The 16,707-nt window shown below is 40.8% G+C and overlaps 1 protein-coding gene across 1 annotated transcript in view; it reads right to left on the bottom strand.

Moving 5' to 3' along the window:
• Positions 1-16,301, bottom strand: part of LOC114049827 (protein lin-9 homolog) — a 75,870-nt gene extending 59,569 nt beyond the window's left edge. Inside the window, exon 1 of the mRNA XM_027871246.1 lies at positions 16,162-16,301. Within this exon, the coding sequence (XP_027727047.1) occupies positions 16,162-16,240 (79 nt within the window). The 5' untranslated portion in view covers positions 16,241-16,301. The remainder of the gene's footprint in view (positions 1-16,161) is intronic.
• Between the last annotated feature and the right edge of the window lie 406 nt (positions 16,302-16,707).

The following is a 16,707-nucleotide window of genomic DNA, read 5'->3' as shown; positions in this document are numbered from 1 at the left end:
ACAACAACCTTGGCAATGAATTATATCTGTTTTCTACTAGACTAGCTAAATATGGAAAAACTCCTTTCCAGTAGGCTGGTCACCAGATGATGAATTATTTGGCAAAGGCAATCCATATAACAAAGAAAAATACAAAATGGTCCTTAGTCTTGTACCATCTTCCTTATACATCTTTAGTAATGGTGATGAAGCAGAATAAAGGGGGGGGAGAGGGATGGGTTCTAAGGATCACAATAGCTACTAGACAACCTAAAAACACTAAATGAATTGTTCTTATGATGAATGTAAGAAACTTGTTCAGGGACTAATGAATGGACATACTAGTTAAGGAAATGAATGATATTAATCTCAACGGTCTCACTATAAATGAAACCAAAAGACAGAAGAAGTTGCTGTAAAACTGAAAGATGGTTCATAGATTCGCCTTAGAGAAGCAAATAAAACAGTTTGAAAAGTTGGTTTTATCACATGTCCCAAGGCAACAAGAAATATTTAATAGGACACTTGGTCATCTTGTAGCGCAATGTTTGTGATAAGCATGTGTAAAAAGATCACCACTAAAATAATGACCCAGTTGTGTCAGTGTTTGTACAACTGCTGTACAGTTTATGTACCAATATCTGTTTTGCAGGTAAAGAAACTCCAAACTAAGTAAGACCTACCAAATTAACACATAGCTGAATACTTTATGACAATGCAAACAGGAGCCTAGAGGAAGATGATGTAAAATGTTGGAAAACATGGCTAAGAATAATAAAATTTACCTGGAAGAATAAAAAGTCAATAATTTCAAAAAAAAAAATCATGATAAAAGAGGGGAAGAAAAATACCAGGTTCCAAACTATGCTACAAAGCAATATAAATCAAAACTATTCGGTACTGGTTAAAAAAACAGAAAAGGTGGCTGGGTATGACGGTACATGTTTGAAATCCCTACTATTAGGAGAGACTTGAGGTTGGTGGATTGTTTGAGCTCAGGAGCTCTGAGCTATAAAAAGGCTAAAGCTACATTAACTCCAGCCCAATATGATGGGGGTAGGAGGTAGGTACCGAACAGGTTGGAAAAAAGGAACAGGTCAAAGTTGTCTATGACCGTCAGCAAAGGGATGAGGCCTCTGCATTTCCAGCCTAGGTGCGATAAGGAGACCAAGTCTCAAAAAAAAAAAAATAAAAAAATAAAATAAATTAAAAAAATAATAATAATTAGTGAAACATATTAGGTACACAAAACCTAGAAGTAAGAGAATCACAGTGTTTGATAATAAAAAAAACCCAACTTTTCTGGGTTAAAGACTCACTAACACATAAAAACTACTAGAAAATAGACCAACATCTCATACTCTGTCTCAGGACAGTGTCAAATGGAGCTAAGATCTAATATATCATAAATGTAATATTAGAGGCGCAAGGAAGGAGATAATTTTCACAGCCAAGGATAGGGAAAGAGTTTTTGACCAAACAAAGGATAGAGAGGATCACAGGATATAAACTGGACATTTTGAAAATCGAAAAGATTTTGTACAAACAAAATCAATACAATTAAAATTGGGTGTAGGGAAGAAGGTCATGGAACACAAGCATCTGTTAAAGTGCCTACTGTGTTCCAGGCACTATGCTAAATGCTTTACATTTGATCCTCACTAACAACCCTACAAAATAAGTACTATTATTATCCCCACTTTATAGTTGAGGAAACTGAGGTGCAGACACAGGTTAATCAACTTGCTTGGAGGTCTCACAGCTAATAAGTGTCTCAGGCCGGTTTTGAACTCAGGTCTTCCTGACTCCAAGCCCAGAGGTCTACCAACTGTAACAACCAGCTGCCTGGAAAAACAGTTAGCTGGGGAAATATTTATAGGAAGCTTCTCTAACAAAGATGTCACATCTAAGATATATAAAAAATTGATTTAATATAGAAAAACAAGAGCCATTCCACAATAAATGATGAAAAAATATGAAAAGAAGAAATCTAAGCTATCAACATAATTTTAAAAATGCTTTAAATCACTAATAAGAGAAATGCAAATTAAAACAACTCTGAGGTTTTTTCATCAGATTGGCAAAGATAACAAAAAAAGAAAATGACAATTGTTTTGACAGGACAGGCACATAAATGCATTGTTGGTAGCACTGTGAAGTAGCCTCACCATTCTGAAAAGCAGTTTAGAGACATACTCTTTGTGACTGTTCAGTTGTGTCTATCTCTTCATGACCCCATTTGGGGTTTTCTTGGCAAAGATACTGTAATGGTTTTGACATTTCCTTCTCCAACTCATTTTACAGATGAGGAAACTGAGGCAAATAGGGTTAAATGACTTGCCCTGGGTCACAAAGCTAGTAAGTGTCTGAGGCCAAATTTGAACTCAGGTCTTGACTCCAGGCCCAGACCTCTATCTACTGTGCCACCTAGCTGATACACTCCTAGAGACACACTCAAAAAACTACACTTTTAGGCACATAACCAAAAGTGGTCAAAGAAGCAGGAAAAGGACCCATATGCACAAAGATATTTGTAGAAGCATTTTTTTGTTATAGCAAAGAACTGGAAACAAAGTGGATTTCCAGTAATTAGGGAATGGCTGAACAAATTAAGGTATGTGAATGTAATTGTATATTATTATGGAATATTAATGAACTATTCTATTATTATGAATATAATGAAATACTAAAAGAAATGAGAAAACAGACAGACTAAGAAAAACCTGGGAGGGCTTGCATGAACTGGTACAGAGTTAAGTGAAAAGAACCAAGAGAACATTTATTTAATGACTACAACATGGTTGTTGTTCACCTCTTTCAGATGTGTCTGTGAAGGAAATCTTCATGATTCCTACAACACTATCAAGGAAAACAATTTTGAAAGATTTAAGAACTATGAACAATGTGACGACCAGTTAAAACCCCAGAAGAACAATGATGAATTATGCTTCCTACCTCTTGGCAGAGAGGTAATGGACTAAAAATGAGGAAAGACATATTTTAAGACAGTCAATGTGTAAAGATCTGTTGTCTGTGACCATACTTATTTATTACAAGGGAAAGCTTTTTTGGGGGGAAAAGGGAGAGAGGTTTGAAAGTGAGTAGGAATAGTGATACTAAATAAAGGAAGGAAAAAAAAGTGTTAATGAATCATTTTTAAAATACAGATAATAGAAGGAAGGTCAAAAGGAGCACAAACAAGGCAGTTCTGTAACTACTATATTAAATTAGAAATATACTTTTAAGAAAAAATAAACTATACATAGTTTCATGGTTTCATATGCACTTTTCTTCTGTTCTTTGTAACAGAAATGTCTGAAACTTTTCTCTAATTTGTAATAAAAGGGTACATTTTTTAAAAGAAAGAAAAATGAAAAAATTTTGGCCAAGTCTACAAGCCTTTGGTCTCTCATTCCTTAAACCGAAGTCTCACACTTATATTGAATGAATACTTCCTGATTTTCCCAGCTTCTAACCCCCCTCCAAAAATTAATCTTGTATTTATTTTGTATATAGTTATTTATTTAGATGTTTTTTCCCCTAATAGTCCATCAGTAAACATTTATTAAATGTCTCCTACATGACAGACATTGTGCTAAGGGCTGGAATACAAAGAAAGGTTAAAAAAAATAACCAGTCCCTCCTCTCAAGGAGCTCACCATGTAATGTGGGAGACATGAAAACAACTATGTGCAATCAAGTTATATACAAGATATATTTAAAATAATCAACAGAGGGAGGGTTCTAGAATTAAGGGGAATCAGAAAAGGCTTCTCATAGAAGGTGAAATTTTGGCTGGGACTTGAAGGAAGCCAGGAGGTGGAGAAGAAGAAAAAGAACATTCCAGGCATAGGGGAGTCAAGAATGAAAATGAGTTCAGAGATGGAGTATCTTGTGTGAAGAACAGTAAGGAGTCCAGTGTCACTGAATCACAGAGTAAACTTATTCGGGGCAAAAATTGTTTCTTTTTTTTTTTTTGTATTCCCAAAAGCTAGTAAAAGTGCCTGGCACATAGAGAGTAAACATTTAATAAACCCTCGTTCATTGATTCAAGCAGAGAGTTGGGACATGCTTAACATGGTAAGCACAGAAGAACAACTGACTTGTATATATACTGCTTAAAGTTCTGCAGAGAGCTTAAAAATTATCTCATTCGATTTTTCTATGTGAAGGAAGGACTCTAGAGATTAAGTGACTCCTCGTGGGAAAGTCACAACTTCTCAGAGCTCTAGGCAACTAAATCTATGAGTTACAGAGCAGGTATCCACCTACATTGGTGAAGGGAGTTCTCTTCACCTTTGAGTCCCTTATACCAAAGAAATCCCAGCTCCTGTCTCCTATTCTTATTATAGAGACAAAGAAACTGAAGTGAGAGAGGTTAAGAGAGTTTTCCAAGATCATACAGCTAGAAGGGGGGGAGGCAGGATTTGAACTTAAGTCTTCTTGACTGTCAAAGTCCAGTGCTACTTCCATTATACTGCTTAACAGATGCTTTTCAAATTTGCAGATGAGGAAAAGTTGGGCTGATAGCTAATATGTTAGATGACAGTGAAGTCATAATTCAAAAAAAGAATGATAGGTTAAAAGAGACAGTAGATCAATTTATTAGATTAGATTTTGAACTGGAAAGGAACTTATAGAACAACTGCCTCATTTTAAAGTTGAGGAAACTGAGGCCAAGAATGATTTAAATGACTTGATAGTGTTCACCGAAATAAATGACAAAGTAAATGGCAAAGCTGTGGTTTGAACACAAGTTTCCTGAATCCAAAGACAACATTCTTTCCAAGGCATCTTGGAACGTTGCTAATTTATTAAATGAAACTGACTAGGGACCGTGTAAATACCTGGGTTGAAAAAAACTGCAATTTTCAATTCAACAAACATTTATTTAGTCCTATTCTGTGTCAAGACAAGAGGCAGTATATAGTATACCAGAGGTGGACCTTGGAGTCAATAAGTCAGTCAATAAATATTTAGTAAGTGCTCACTACATGCCAGGCACAGTGCTAAGTGCTAGAGATACCAAAAGAGGCAAAAGATAATCCCGGCCCTTAAAAAGTTCACAATCTAATGGGGGGAAATGAGCAACAAACATATACAAACTATAAACAGCATAAATAGGAAAAAATTAATAGAGGAAAGGCACTAGAATTAAGGGGAGCTGGTTGGGAAAGGTTTCTTATAGGGGACAGGGAAGCAGAGAAGAGGGAAAGCATTCCAGACACTGGGGCAGCCAGTGAAAATGGCTAGAGTAAAGAAATGGAATTTCTTGTTTGTGAATAGGCAAGGAGGCCAGTGTTACCGGATTGAAGAGTGAACACATGGTGAGGAATATGGCATAACACAACTAGAAAAGTAGTTGGGGGGGGCAGCTAGGTGATGCAGTTGATAGAGCACCGGCCTTGAAGTCAGGAGGACCTGAGTTCAAATCCGGCCTCAGACTAAACACTTGACACTTACTAGCTGTGTGACCCTGGGCAAGTCACTTAACCCCAATTGCCCTTAAAAAAAAAATAGGTAATGGGGGTGAGGAGGTTGGTTATAAAGGGTTTTGAACGCCAGAGGATTTTGATCCTAGAGGTGACAAGAGGCCAGTGGAGTTTATTGAATACGCAGCACTTTAGGGAAATCAGGGTGGATTGAAGTAGGGAGAGAAATGAGGCAGGCTGACCCACAAGCAAGGTACTGAAAAAATCCAAGTGTGAGGTGATGAGGGCCTGTACCAGATTGTGGTGGTATGAAAACAGAAAAGGCAGCATATTGGAGAGATGTTGCAAAGGTGAAATGAACACACCTTGGAACAGATTAGGTATAGGGAGGTGAAGAATAGAGGATAATACCTAGGTTATGAGCCTGGGGGACTGGGAAGATGGTGTTGTCTTTAATAGGGACAGAGAAGTTTGGATTGTGAAAGGCTTTAGAAGGAAAGATAGATAATGAGCTCAGTTTTGGACATGTTGAGTTTAAGATGTCTACTGAAGTTGTCATATGGAATAGCTTTCTGGGAAGGATAACAGATACATGGAATAATTACGGGGATGTTAAGAAATAGAAAATGCCAATAAAAACTTATTTTAAAATATGTTTACTGGACATCCAGTTTTGAGATGTCTGAAAGACAGTTGGAGATGTGAAACCGCAAGTCAGCAGATAGATATGGGTAGAATAGGGAGATTTAAGAATCACCAGCATAGAGATGATAATTAAATCCGTGGGAGCTAATATCACCAGGTGAAGTAGTATACTAAAAAGAGAATGGGGCCCAGGACAGAACTCTTCAGGACTCCTATTTTTTTTGGTTAGAGAGTGTGATTTGGATGACCATCTAGCAAAGCATAATGAGAACAATCAGTCAAAGAGGTAGGAGGAAAACCATGAGTGATGTTCCAAAATCCTAGAGAGAAGAAAGTAGTAAGGAGAAGAGGGTGATCAATAGGGCAGCAGAGAAATCAAGAAGGATGAGGACTGAGAAAAGGCCACTGGATTTGGCAGTTAAAAGGTCACTGGTAACTTTGGAGAGAGCAGTTGTGGTAGGATGATGAGGCCAGAAGCCAGATGGGAAGGGGTTAAAAGGAAAGTTAAGAGTAGAGAAAGGGTAGGCACCTATTGTAAACTGAGTTTATCACAAAGGGCATAAGAGATATAGGAAAATAGTTAAGTGGGAAGAAAGACTTGGGTTCAAGCAATGTGATCCTAGACAAATCTCTTCACCTCCTCTCAGTCTCAGTTTCTGAGTACTTTCTTCTGCCTACCTGAGCACCCTTGGTCAGGTCTCTAAGGCTTAGTTAGACAAGAGTTGCTGATATGCACTGGTAGAGGGAGCTTTCAATTTAATTCAATTCAACAAGCATTTATTAAGTAAAGAATCCCTTTAGACAAGAAGTCTTTCCTTAATCTTAGTGCCTTCTAAGATTATCTTCAATTTATCCTATATCTATCTTGTTCATACATAGTTGTTTACATGTTGTTTTCCTCTTCTGACTGTGAGTTCTTTTTGAGAGGAGGGTTTATTTTCTGCCTTTCTTTGTATTCCCAGTGCATAGCACAATGCCTGGCATATAGTAGGCAATTAATAAATGCTTATTGACTTACATAGTACTACAGGTACTATGCTAGATGCTGATGAAACAAAAATAACAATGAAAACAGTCCCTGCACTAAAAGAAGTTTACATTCTTGGGGCAGGGAGAAGAAATAAATACAAAGTAATTTTGAGAAGAATATACAAGTTGAGGCATTAAGAACTGTGGGGAGGGGTCAGGGAAAACCTCCTGCAGGAGGTGATACTTGAGCTGAGCCTTGAAGAAAACTACAAATTCCAAGAGAAGGTAAGGAAGAAGGGCAGGAAGAAGAGAAAATCTGTGTCTGGAGCAGAAAAGTGACTGTACAGAGGACAGCAAACAGGCCAGTTTGTTTGGACCACAGAGTGCATGAGAAGGGGTAATATAAAGTAAATCTGTAAGGATTATAGATTTAGAGTGGGAAGAAGGGCCCTCAGAGGTCATCTAGTTTAATACCCTCATTTTAAAGACAAAGAAGGGGCAGCTAGGTGGTGCAGTGGATACAGAACCGGCCCTGGATTCAGGAGGATCTAAGTTCAAATCTGGCCTCAGACACATAACACTTACTAGCTGTGTGACCCTGGGCAAGTCACTTAACCTCATTGCCTAGCCAAAAAATAAAGACAAGGAAACCAAGGCCCAATTAAGTGATTCAGCCAAGGTCACACAAGAAATCAGGGGCAGAACTTGAGATTAAAAACTAGTCCTGAACTCCAAAGCCATCTCTCCAATGTATCAAGCAATCATCTTGAAAAGTTTTAAATGCCAAAAATATTATATTTTATTTAAAAAGGTTAAATAGGGAGCTAATAGAGTTTCTTAAAGCACAGATTTGTCATTCTCTTACTGAGGAATATCAACTAGCTTGGAGAAAAGAGACTGAAGATAAGACGACCAATTAGGAAGCTACTACTATAGACCAGGTAAGTGATCAAAAGGGTCAGACCCAGGGTGGCAGTCATGTGAGTAGAGAGAAAGGGATGGATGCAAGTGATGTTGTACAAGTAGAATCAATAAGATTTGGCAATTGATTACATATGAGAGGGAAGAATACGTGACCTCAACGCTGAAAACCTAGATGCCTAAAAGGATTTGATAACTCTTAACAGAAATAGGGAGATTAGGAACAGGGATGGGCTTTGAAGGAAAAAATAAAGAGTTCTGTTTTAGCCATGTTGAATTTGAGATGTCCATAGGACATCCAGGTAGAGATATCCAGCAGATCACTGATGATGTTGGACTGATGACAAAGAGATAGAAGAGAGATGGACATGTTCATTTGGGAATCATATACATAGATATGAGAACTGAACTCATGGAAATTGATCACCAAGAGAAAGCAATGAGGGGAAAAAAAAGAGAAAAGAAGACCTGGAACTGGACTTTGAAGCTACATGGATGATGACCCAGCAAAAGGGTCATCTACAAAGGTAGAATTAGTGGGACTTGGAAACCAATTGGATTTGGAGGGTGAGAGAATGAGAAGTAGAGGTTGACTTATGTGATAAACCTGGGCAACTGGGAGGATAATGGTACCCTTAACAGTAATAGTTAAATTAGGAAGAAGTGAGGATTTGGGGGAAAAGATTATGAGTTCAGTTTTGGATATGCTGAGTTTAAGATATCTATGGGACTTTGGGTTTGAGATGCCCATTAGGCAGCTGGAGATGTGAGACTGGAGGACAGAAAAGAGGTTAGGGCTGGACAAACAGACTTAGAACCATCTGCAGCAAAATAATTTAATCCACAGGAGCTGATGAGATGACCAAGAGAAATAGTATAGAGGGAGATACAAACCTGAGAGAGAAAGAATATCTTGAGGTAGTTAAGCCCTTGGGGGTAGGGTTGGGGGTGGGGGTAGGGGGACAGTCTGGGTGGGTTTAGTGGATTCAACCTGAATGAAGATCCAACAAAGAAGACTGAGAAGGAGCATTTAAGACAAGTAGGAGAACCAGGAGACAGCAGTCACAAAAACCTAGAAAGGAGAGAGTATCTTGGAGAAGAGGGTGATCAATAGTGTCAAATGTTACAGTGAAGTCAAGAATAAGGATTGAGAAAAGATCATTAGATCTGAAAATTAAGAGATCATTGGTAACTTTGGAGAGAGGAGTTTCAATTAGATGATAAAGCCAGAAGCCAGACTACAGAGAGTTAAGAGAGCGAGAAGAAAGGAAATGGAGGCATCAATTGTAAATGGCCTTCTCAGGAGTTTAGCCATAAAAATGAGGAATATTATAGGATGATGATAGTCAAGGATGGACAAAGGTCAAGTGAGGGCTTTTTGAAGATGGAGGAGACATAGGAATGTTTGGAGGCAGCAAGGAAGCAGCCAATAGACAGGGAGAAATGAAGATTAATGAAAGAGTGGAAGTGATAAAGGTCAATTTGTTAGAGAAGATGGGATAGAATGGGATCATTTGTGCATGCAGATGATTTTGCTTTGGCTAAGAAAGACCTCAGTCTCTTCATGTGACACTGAGGTGAAGGAGATAGTGGTGGAAGGCACCTGAGTGAAATGAAATGAGGAGGGGAAAAGACAGAATTCTCCCCAAATGGCATCAAGTTTTTTCATTGTTCTCAGCTGGGGAAAGGAAGAGAAACCATGAAGAAGGCTGAAAAGGTTTGGAAAAGCTGCTGTATATTGAGTGGGTTAGTGAATTTATTAGTAAGGTTTAAGGGATTGCCTTGCTGCAGCAAGGACTCAGTTGAGATTATGTAACATAAACTTATAGTGGACCCAAGCAGTGTGCTTTCACGATTTTCTCCAGCTTCATTCAGCAGCAAGTGAAATCAGGATGGTGGGAATAATCTTAGGTTAACACTTGGCAGGCAAAGTATGGCAACAGGGTAACAGGGCAAGGGATTCAAGAGAAGACAGTGTAGAATTGAATTGATTCACCAAGAAGTCAAGAAAGGGGAAGGAAGGAGTCTAGTCAGTGCCAGAGTTAGAAAGCCTAGGAAGGAACCGAGTTGTGGAGGTAGTAGAGCGCACAGTAAGGTTATAGTGACTTGTTGCCTTGACTAATAATTATAGTGGTCCCAAAATTTAATCAGCTACCTTAGAAAGTAGGTTTACCTTCATTGACATTCTAGCAGAGATTAGATGATCACTTATAAGAGACACTAGAATTTCTGTTCAGATACAGGTCCAATGATATGACCTGAAGTCACTTTAACCCAGTCAGGTATTTTACCTTTCCAATCTACCACATTCCTAAAGAGCCTTTGTAACTCAGGCTTTAGGGGTAGCTTCCTCACTTGTATCCTCAGGATCTAGATGGGGGAGCTCAAAAAGGGAGCCCTAAACCAGCCTGAGTCTGGGGGTCAGGGATTAGTCTCAGAAGATGGTGGGAAGCCTGAACTGGGAAATCTCTGGACATTGAGAATGAACCTCAGATGGGAACTCCTAGGAATTATTAAGTAGCCTCTAAATAGCCAGACCTAGAATCCTGCCTCTTCAAGAAATATCTGCCCAGGCCTGGGCTCCTCTCTCTGTGGTCCCTTCCTTCCTATTTTTCTTTTTCTATTCCACAATTTCTTCCCCTTCTTCCTCTGTTTGTCTCCCTTCCTTCCTATCGTTCAGTCTCTCTTTTTCTACCAATCTGTGTCTCTGTGCATGTCCCTCCCAATACATCACAGAATCAAGGATGACTCAGGAATCAGAGAACTTGAGTTCAAATCCTACCCGTCACAGGCTACCTGTGTGACCCCGGGCAAATCACTTGTCTCTGACTCCAAATCTACTGTTCTCCTGAGTGCACTGCACTGCTGCACTACTTTGTCTTCTCACTGGTAAGATAAGTGAGTTGGACTCGATAGCCTCTGAGGTCCTTTCCGGCTATTTCTAGATCTATGATGCCCTGATAGCTTCTGCTCTGCTGGGCTTCTGATGCATCTCCGGGTCATACATGTAAATGTCTAAACTGGATAGGTCAACCCAGAGTGAAAGGTAAACTGCAGGAAACTCCTAATGTTCAGTCATTTTTTCAGCAGTGACCAACTCTAAGAGACCCCGGTTGGGGTTTTCTTGGCAAAGATACTGGAGCGGCTTGCCATTTCCTTCTCCAGCTCACTTTACAGATGAGGAAACTGAGGCAAACAGGGTTAGGTGACTTGCACAGGGTCATACATCTAGTAAGCGTCTGAGGCCAAATTTGAACTCAGGGAAATGAGTCTTCCTGACTCCATCCACTGTACCACCTAGCTGTTCCAGGTAGGAAACTAGCTTCCAGTGATGACAGGATTTCTTGGATTAGAAGCCCCCTGATATTTACTAACTTACCAAGACTCCTTTCTTGGGCTGGAGTGTTGGCCAGGATTCACACAAAGTCTACTCCAAATATTTTGGGTACCTATCATCCTGGGATTTGGGTTTTGTACAGTAGCGGGCATTTCTCTATTACAAAGGGAAAAGACGAAATTGATACCTTGCTTTGACTGGCCAGAATAGAGTTTTCCTTATAATCAGCCCTTCTGGAAAAATACCAATTCTTTATAGGTAGTGTCCTGCCCGATGAAAGGAGTGCATCATACTAGAAAGGTAGTGTAGTACAATGGAAAGAACAGTAGGTATGGAGTCAGAGGTCCTAGGTTCAAATCCCAGCTCTGTAACCTTTCTACCTGGGTAAACTGGGGCAAGTCACCTTTCTCTGGATCTCAATTTCCTTATTTGTATGAGGGGGTTATACTACATGATCTCTAAGGTCCCTTCTAGCTGTAAATCTATGACATCATTACCAAGTAGCGATGTGTCTAACACAGCACAACCTATCTGAGATTCAGTGCATCATCTGTAAAATGACAAGATTGAACTAAAATAGCCTCTCCAAGGTTCCCTGCAGCTATAAAATGCTACAATTCCATTCCCCTACAAGAACTTTCCTTTTCAAACAGATTGGCCTACTCACACATGAGCTTTTTCATCTTTGTTTATGCCGCTTCCCCGGACCAAAATTCCCTGTGCCTTCTTCTCTTCACATACCAATTCTTCCCATCCAACTCAGATCCTGCTTCCACTATAAAGTCTTCCTTGACCGCTGCAGAATATACCAGTTCATCCATCTTAGGAGTTTTAACACTTACCATTCATTTGCATTTAATCATATGCTGTCTTGTCACGTGTAATACTGACAATTAACTTTTTATATGTTTATAGTTTTCTCTCTTGGTAATAATATATACGTGATTCTATTGTAAGCACTTTGAAAACAGGGATCTTGTGTTACGCTTCTTCATATTCGTCACAGGACTTGGCACAACGGAATGTACACAATGATTCTCAATAAATACCTATCTGTTAATGAATGAATGAATGAATGAGATAGTAGTTGAGTTAGGCCAAGCACAGGTAGTGTTTAAATAAGCAGAAAAGAGAGTGGGGGTGGAGGGGAGATATAAAAAGTGAAGGAAACAGTGTGAGCAAAGCAGAAAATAATGAACACGGTGTGATTAAGAGACAGAAAGACAGGCTTAGTTGGAATGGAGAGTTCACATGAAAAGAGCAGGAGGTAAATCTGCAAAGAAATGTTTTGGCTTGGATATAAGGACCTTACTATCTTACCTTTCTTACTCTTATCAGTCCAATCTTTGCAGTTTCTTTGATTATTCTCCTTAAAATGCATGTTTCCCTTCCTTTTTTAACTTCTGGAATAACCTGTTTCTCTATCTGCCAAATCTTATATTCTCTGCTTGTCACTTAAGTACAGTGTGACCATTTCCCTAAAAGTTTATTAGTAGTAGTAGAGCTAATATTTACATGATTCCAAAATAAAATATATGCTCTTTCTAGGAAAAAAAATTTTAATGAAGTGGCAAAGAAAAGTCTTTAAAAATGTTTTTATCATATACATTGAAAAATACATAAGATGAGAGGATATGTGTGGGTTATGATATGCAACAATTCTGGGATCATTCATATCAATGAGATCCACTCAAGTATTGAAGTAACTCTATAACCATAGAAATGAACATTTGGTACTTAAAGAACTCAGGTAGCACTCCAAATAGAAACATAGAGGCTCAGTCTTTTATTCAATTTTTGATGATAAATGTTAAGTATGATTAGCTGGGGCAGCTAGGCGGATCAGTAGGATAGAGCGCCAAGCCTGGAGTAAGGAAGACTCCTCTTCCTGAATTCAAATATGGCCTCACACACTTACTAGCTGTGTGACCCTGGACAAGTCACTTAACCTTATTTGCCTCGGTTTCTTCATCTGTAAAATGAGCTGGAGAGGGAAATGGCAAACCACTCCAATATTTTTACCAAGAAAACCCCAGAGGGAGTCACAGAGTACAATCGGACACAACTGAACAACGACAAAATGATTAGCTGCCAAAATAATGACACCTTGGGTAATAAAAGATGGAATTAAAAGTAAAGGGCTATAGTTGATAAACGTAGACAGAGACCAGGGGAGATTGTGGAATCCTACATAGCTCATATTTATCTGAGGCTGAAGTAATTTAAATTTCTCAGCTGAGTCTTTTACATTGATTTAGTATTACTTTCATTATTTTATGAGTAATACGTAAGAGTCAATTAAAAGAGGTCTATAAAAAAGGAAATGGGCTGTGCTTCAAATTGCCTTCAATATGTCACTTATCAGATAGTACCTCATATTATTATGCTCTTATAGATATCCTGTCTTTTCAATTAGATTGTAAGCACCTTAAGGTCAAGAATGGCATGGAAAAAGCATTAGCTTGAATCATAGGATTTTAGAGCTAGAAGGAATTTTGGAGATCATCTCTAGTCCAATCCTTTTACTTCACAGATGAAGAAACCTTCAAGGTTCATGGGTCAAAAGACTAGTAATCTCATACAATTTACAATTCCTATAAAGATTTAACCAATGTCCTCCAATGCTGTATGAAGAACATACCATTTATCCTACCTTAGAAGGCAGTCAAATTCAGCCACTGCCATGTTTCACACAGAATTTTTTTCTATATGAATTTAAGTTACTCTGGTTTTTAATCTTTATATAATCAAACTACATAATCTACAATATAGTATGTATATGTTTATAAACAGTATATACATATGCTTTTGATAAATTCTTTTCCAATATACTTCTCTGACTACTACAGGTAGATGTCAGAAGACCTGGGTTCAATCCCTAGCTCTGCTACTAACTGCTTATGTGACCTTAAGTCACTTTATCTCTAGGCCTCAGTTTCCTTGCCTGTAAAATTAAAGAACTGAATTAGATGATTTCTAAACTGTCCTTCAGCTCTGACAATCCATGATTCTATGAAGAACCAATGCTTTACATGTCTTTGCATCCCACTCTAGCAAAGTGCGTTGACATATATAAGATGTTCAATATACATTTGTCTGTTGAAGGCATAAAATGACAACACATCAATTAACTTAATCCAAATGGAAATAGGTCTCATTTTCAGCATATGTGTATATGTGTTTGTATATGCATGCGCGCGCGTGCACACACACACACACAGAACAGCAAATTAGGGGTTAAAAGAAACACAAAAATACCAGTGAGGATATCAGCTTTAGAGAAAAATACAATATTTTCAAAGGTTAAAAATTCCCTTATTTTAGAACATCTGGATCACAATGAAGACCTGGTAATGCAGGTGATATATTACTTAAATAAAGACCTAAAAAAGTTCTTTGACAGTGCTATGGCACTATATCGAGGTCCTGTCTGCGGTGATTTTAAAACCTATGTGAGACACTGATACAATTTTTACTAATTTAACTTCTTGATATCACTTTAGTGGAGAGTAAATTCATAGAAGATCTGTGGTCTTTTCTATAAACACATAAAGAACCTAAAGTTCCACCCAAAGAAAAAAAAGACATTAAACACTTTCCTGTGCCTCACATCCAACTGCCTTGTGCACTGTGAGTTTTTACTAGTGATTGAGACTGTATCATCTCTGATTTATCCTGTAGATAACTTATTTGCACACAGCTTGTTTGCATGTTGTCTCCATCAGACTGTGAGCCCTTTGAGAGCAGGGACTATGTTTCTTTGTATCCTAACTCTTAGCAAAGTGTCTGGCACATTGTGGGCGCTTAATAAATGCTAACTGACCAACATTTAAAAAAAAAATCCTTCAGGAATTGTAATTGTAACAAACTGAATTGATGACATTTATCAGTGTCATAACTATATCAACACAGCAACATAGGCTATTTACAAAAGGAATTTATGAATTAAAACATTCTGCCTATTTCAATATGTGAAGTACACAAGGTCCCCTTGGTAATTAGTTTTTTGTAACTATTGTATTAGAAGTAGGCATAAATAGCATCAATGTGTATACCTCACTAAATCCAAGTATGTCTTAGCTTAACAACTCAACTGAAAAAGGTGAAGTGAACATGCTGAGGAGGACACCTGCATATAGATACAATGTGGCTGTCATGTATGCCCCGCTGGCCATGTCTGTATGTTGACATAGAACTCTGGGATTCTTCTCGACAGACCCACGTACACACAGCGGGGTGTCTAGGATGGGGATGGGTGAGGGGCTGTCTAGATACCTGTGTCACCTGGGGAGGGCAACGAGGGCCACCTGTACACCCAGGGGAAGGGGCCAGGGCCCTGACACGGAAATGTTTCCAGTGGGTTGGCCACCCCACCGAGGCTGCTGCGAGGTGGGGAGGGGAGCCCGAAGGGAGGAGTCACGGGTGACTGAAGAGACTATGGCGGGGGCCGGGGCAGGATGCGGGTTAGGGGGCCAGGGCGGGGGCAGCGCCCACCGGCCGCCCCAGACCGACCCTGCCCCGGCCGCGGGACCGGTGACTTCCACAACTACGTCTTAGGAGGCTGCCTCCGGGAATGCCCCCCCGCCCCCCCGGCTCGGGGCCGGGGCGGGGAGGGGGGAGCAGCCCGGACTCCCGGGCTTTCGGTTTCCGGCCCCGGCGCTCTCACAACAACACAACCCAACACCCAGAGACACCATAACAAAGGCGGCGACGGCAGCGGCGGTAACCCCGGGGTGCGGGGAGGGCGGCGGGTCCGGCAGCCCGCACGCCCATCGGGCGCGGGGCAGGGGCCTCCGCCCCCCGTCCGGGCCCGGGCAGCCCCGAGGCGGGCAGCCGGCGGGGAGGAGGGGGAGGGGGGCGATTGGAGGTGCTACTCACTCTCGTCAGGCAACTGGTCGAGCTCCGCCATCTTGAATGAGCCGCGCCGCTTTTTCAAAGGCTGCCCGCCGCGGTGCATTGTGGGGCGGAGAGAGCCTTTGCGAGGGAGGTTCGAATGAGGGAGCTCACTCGCTCTCCCGCTCGCCCTCTCTCTCCCTCCCTCCCCGGGCTCCCCCGGCTCGCGGCCTGGCCCGCGCGCGCGGTGATACCCCGGCGCTGCGCAGAGGGCGCGCGGGCGGGCGCGCGAGGCCTCGCGCTGGCCCCGGGAAGGGGGGGGAAGGGGGCAGGGAAGCGGAGCCCGCGGCGCGAGCCCGCCCGCCCCTGGGCTCCCTCAGCCCGGCCCCAGGCTGCAGTTGCAAGCACTGCTAGGGAACCAGGAGGTGGGTGGGGGAGGGAAGAAGGGTAGGAAAGGGGGACAGACCCGGCGACCCCGAGGCCAAGGATGCCCTACTACAAGTCTACGTTTCTGTGCAGGTGGCCCGGCCTGCTTGGGACCTCCCCCATTTACACCGCCCGCCGCACTCCTCCACTGGCAGCTGAGCCTGA

This window comes from Vombatus ursinus, unplaced genomic scaffold, assembly GCF_900497805.2.
Source record: "Vombatus ursinus unplaced genomic scaffold, bare-nosed wombat genome assembly UNPS02014798.1, whole genome shotgun sequence".
NCBI lineage: Eukaryota > Metazoa > Chordata > Mammalia > Diprotodontia > Vombatidae > Vombatus > Vombatus ursinus.
The sequence above is the reverse complement of the archived record's forward strand: the minus strand, read 5'-3'. Positions and strand labels throughout refer to the sequence as shown.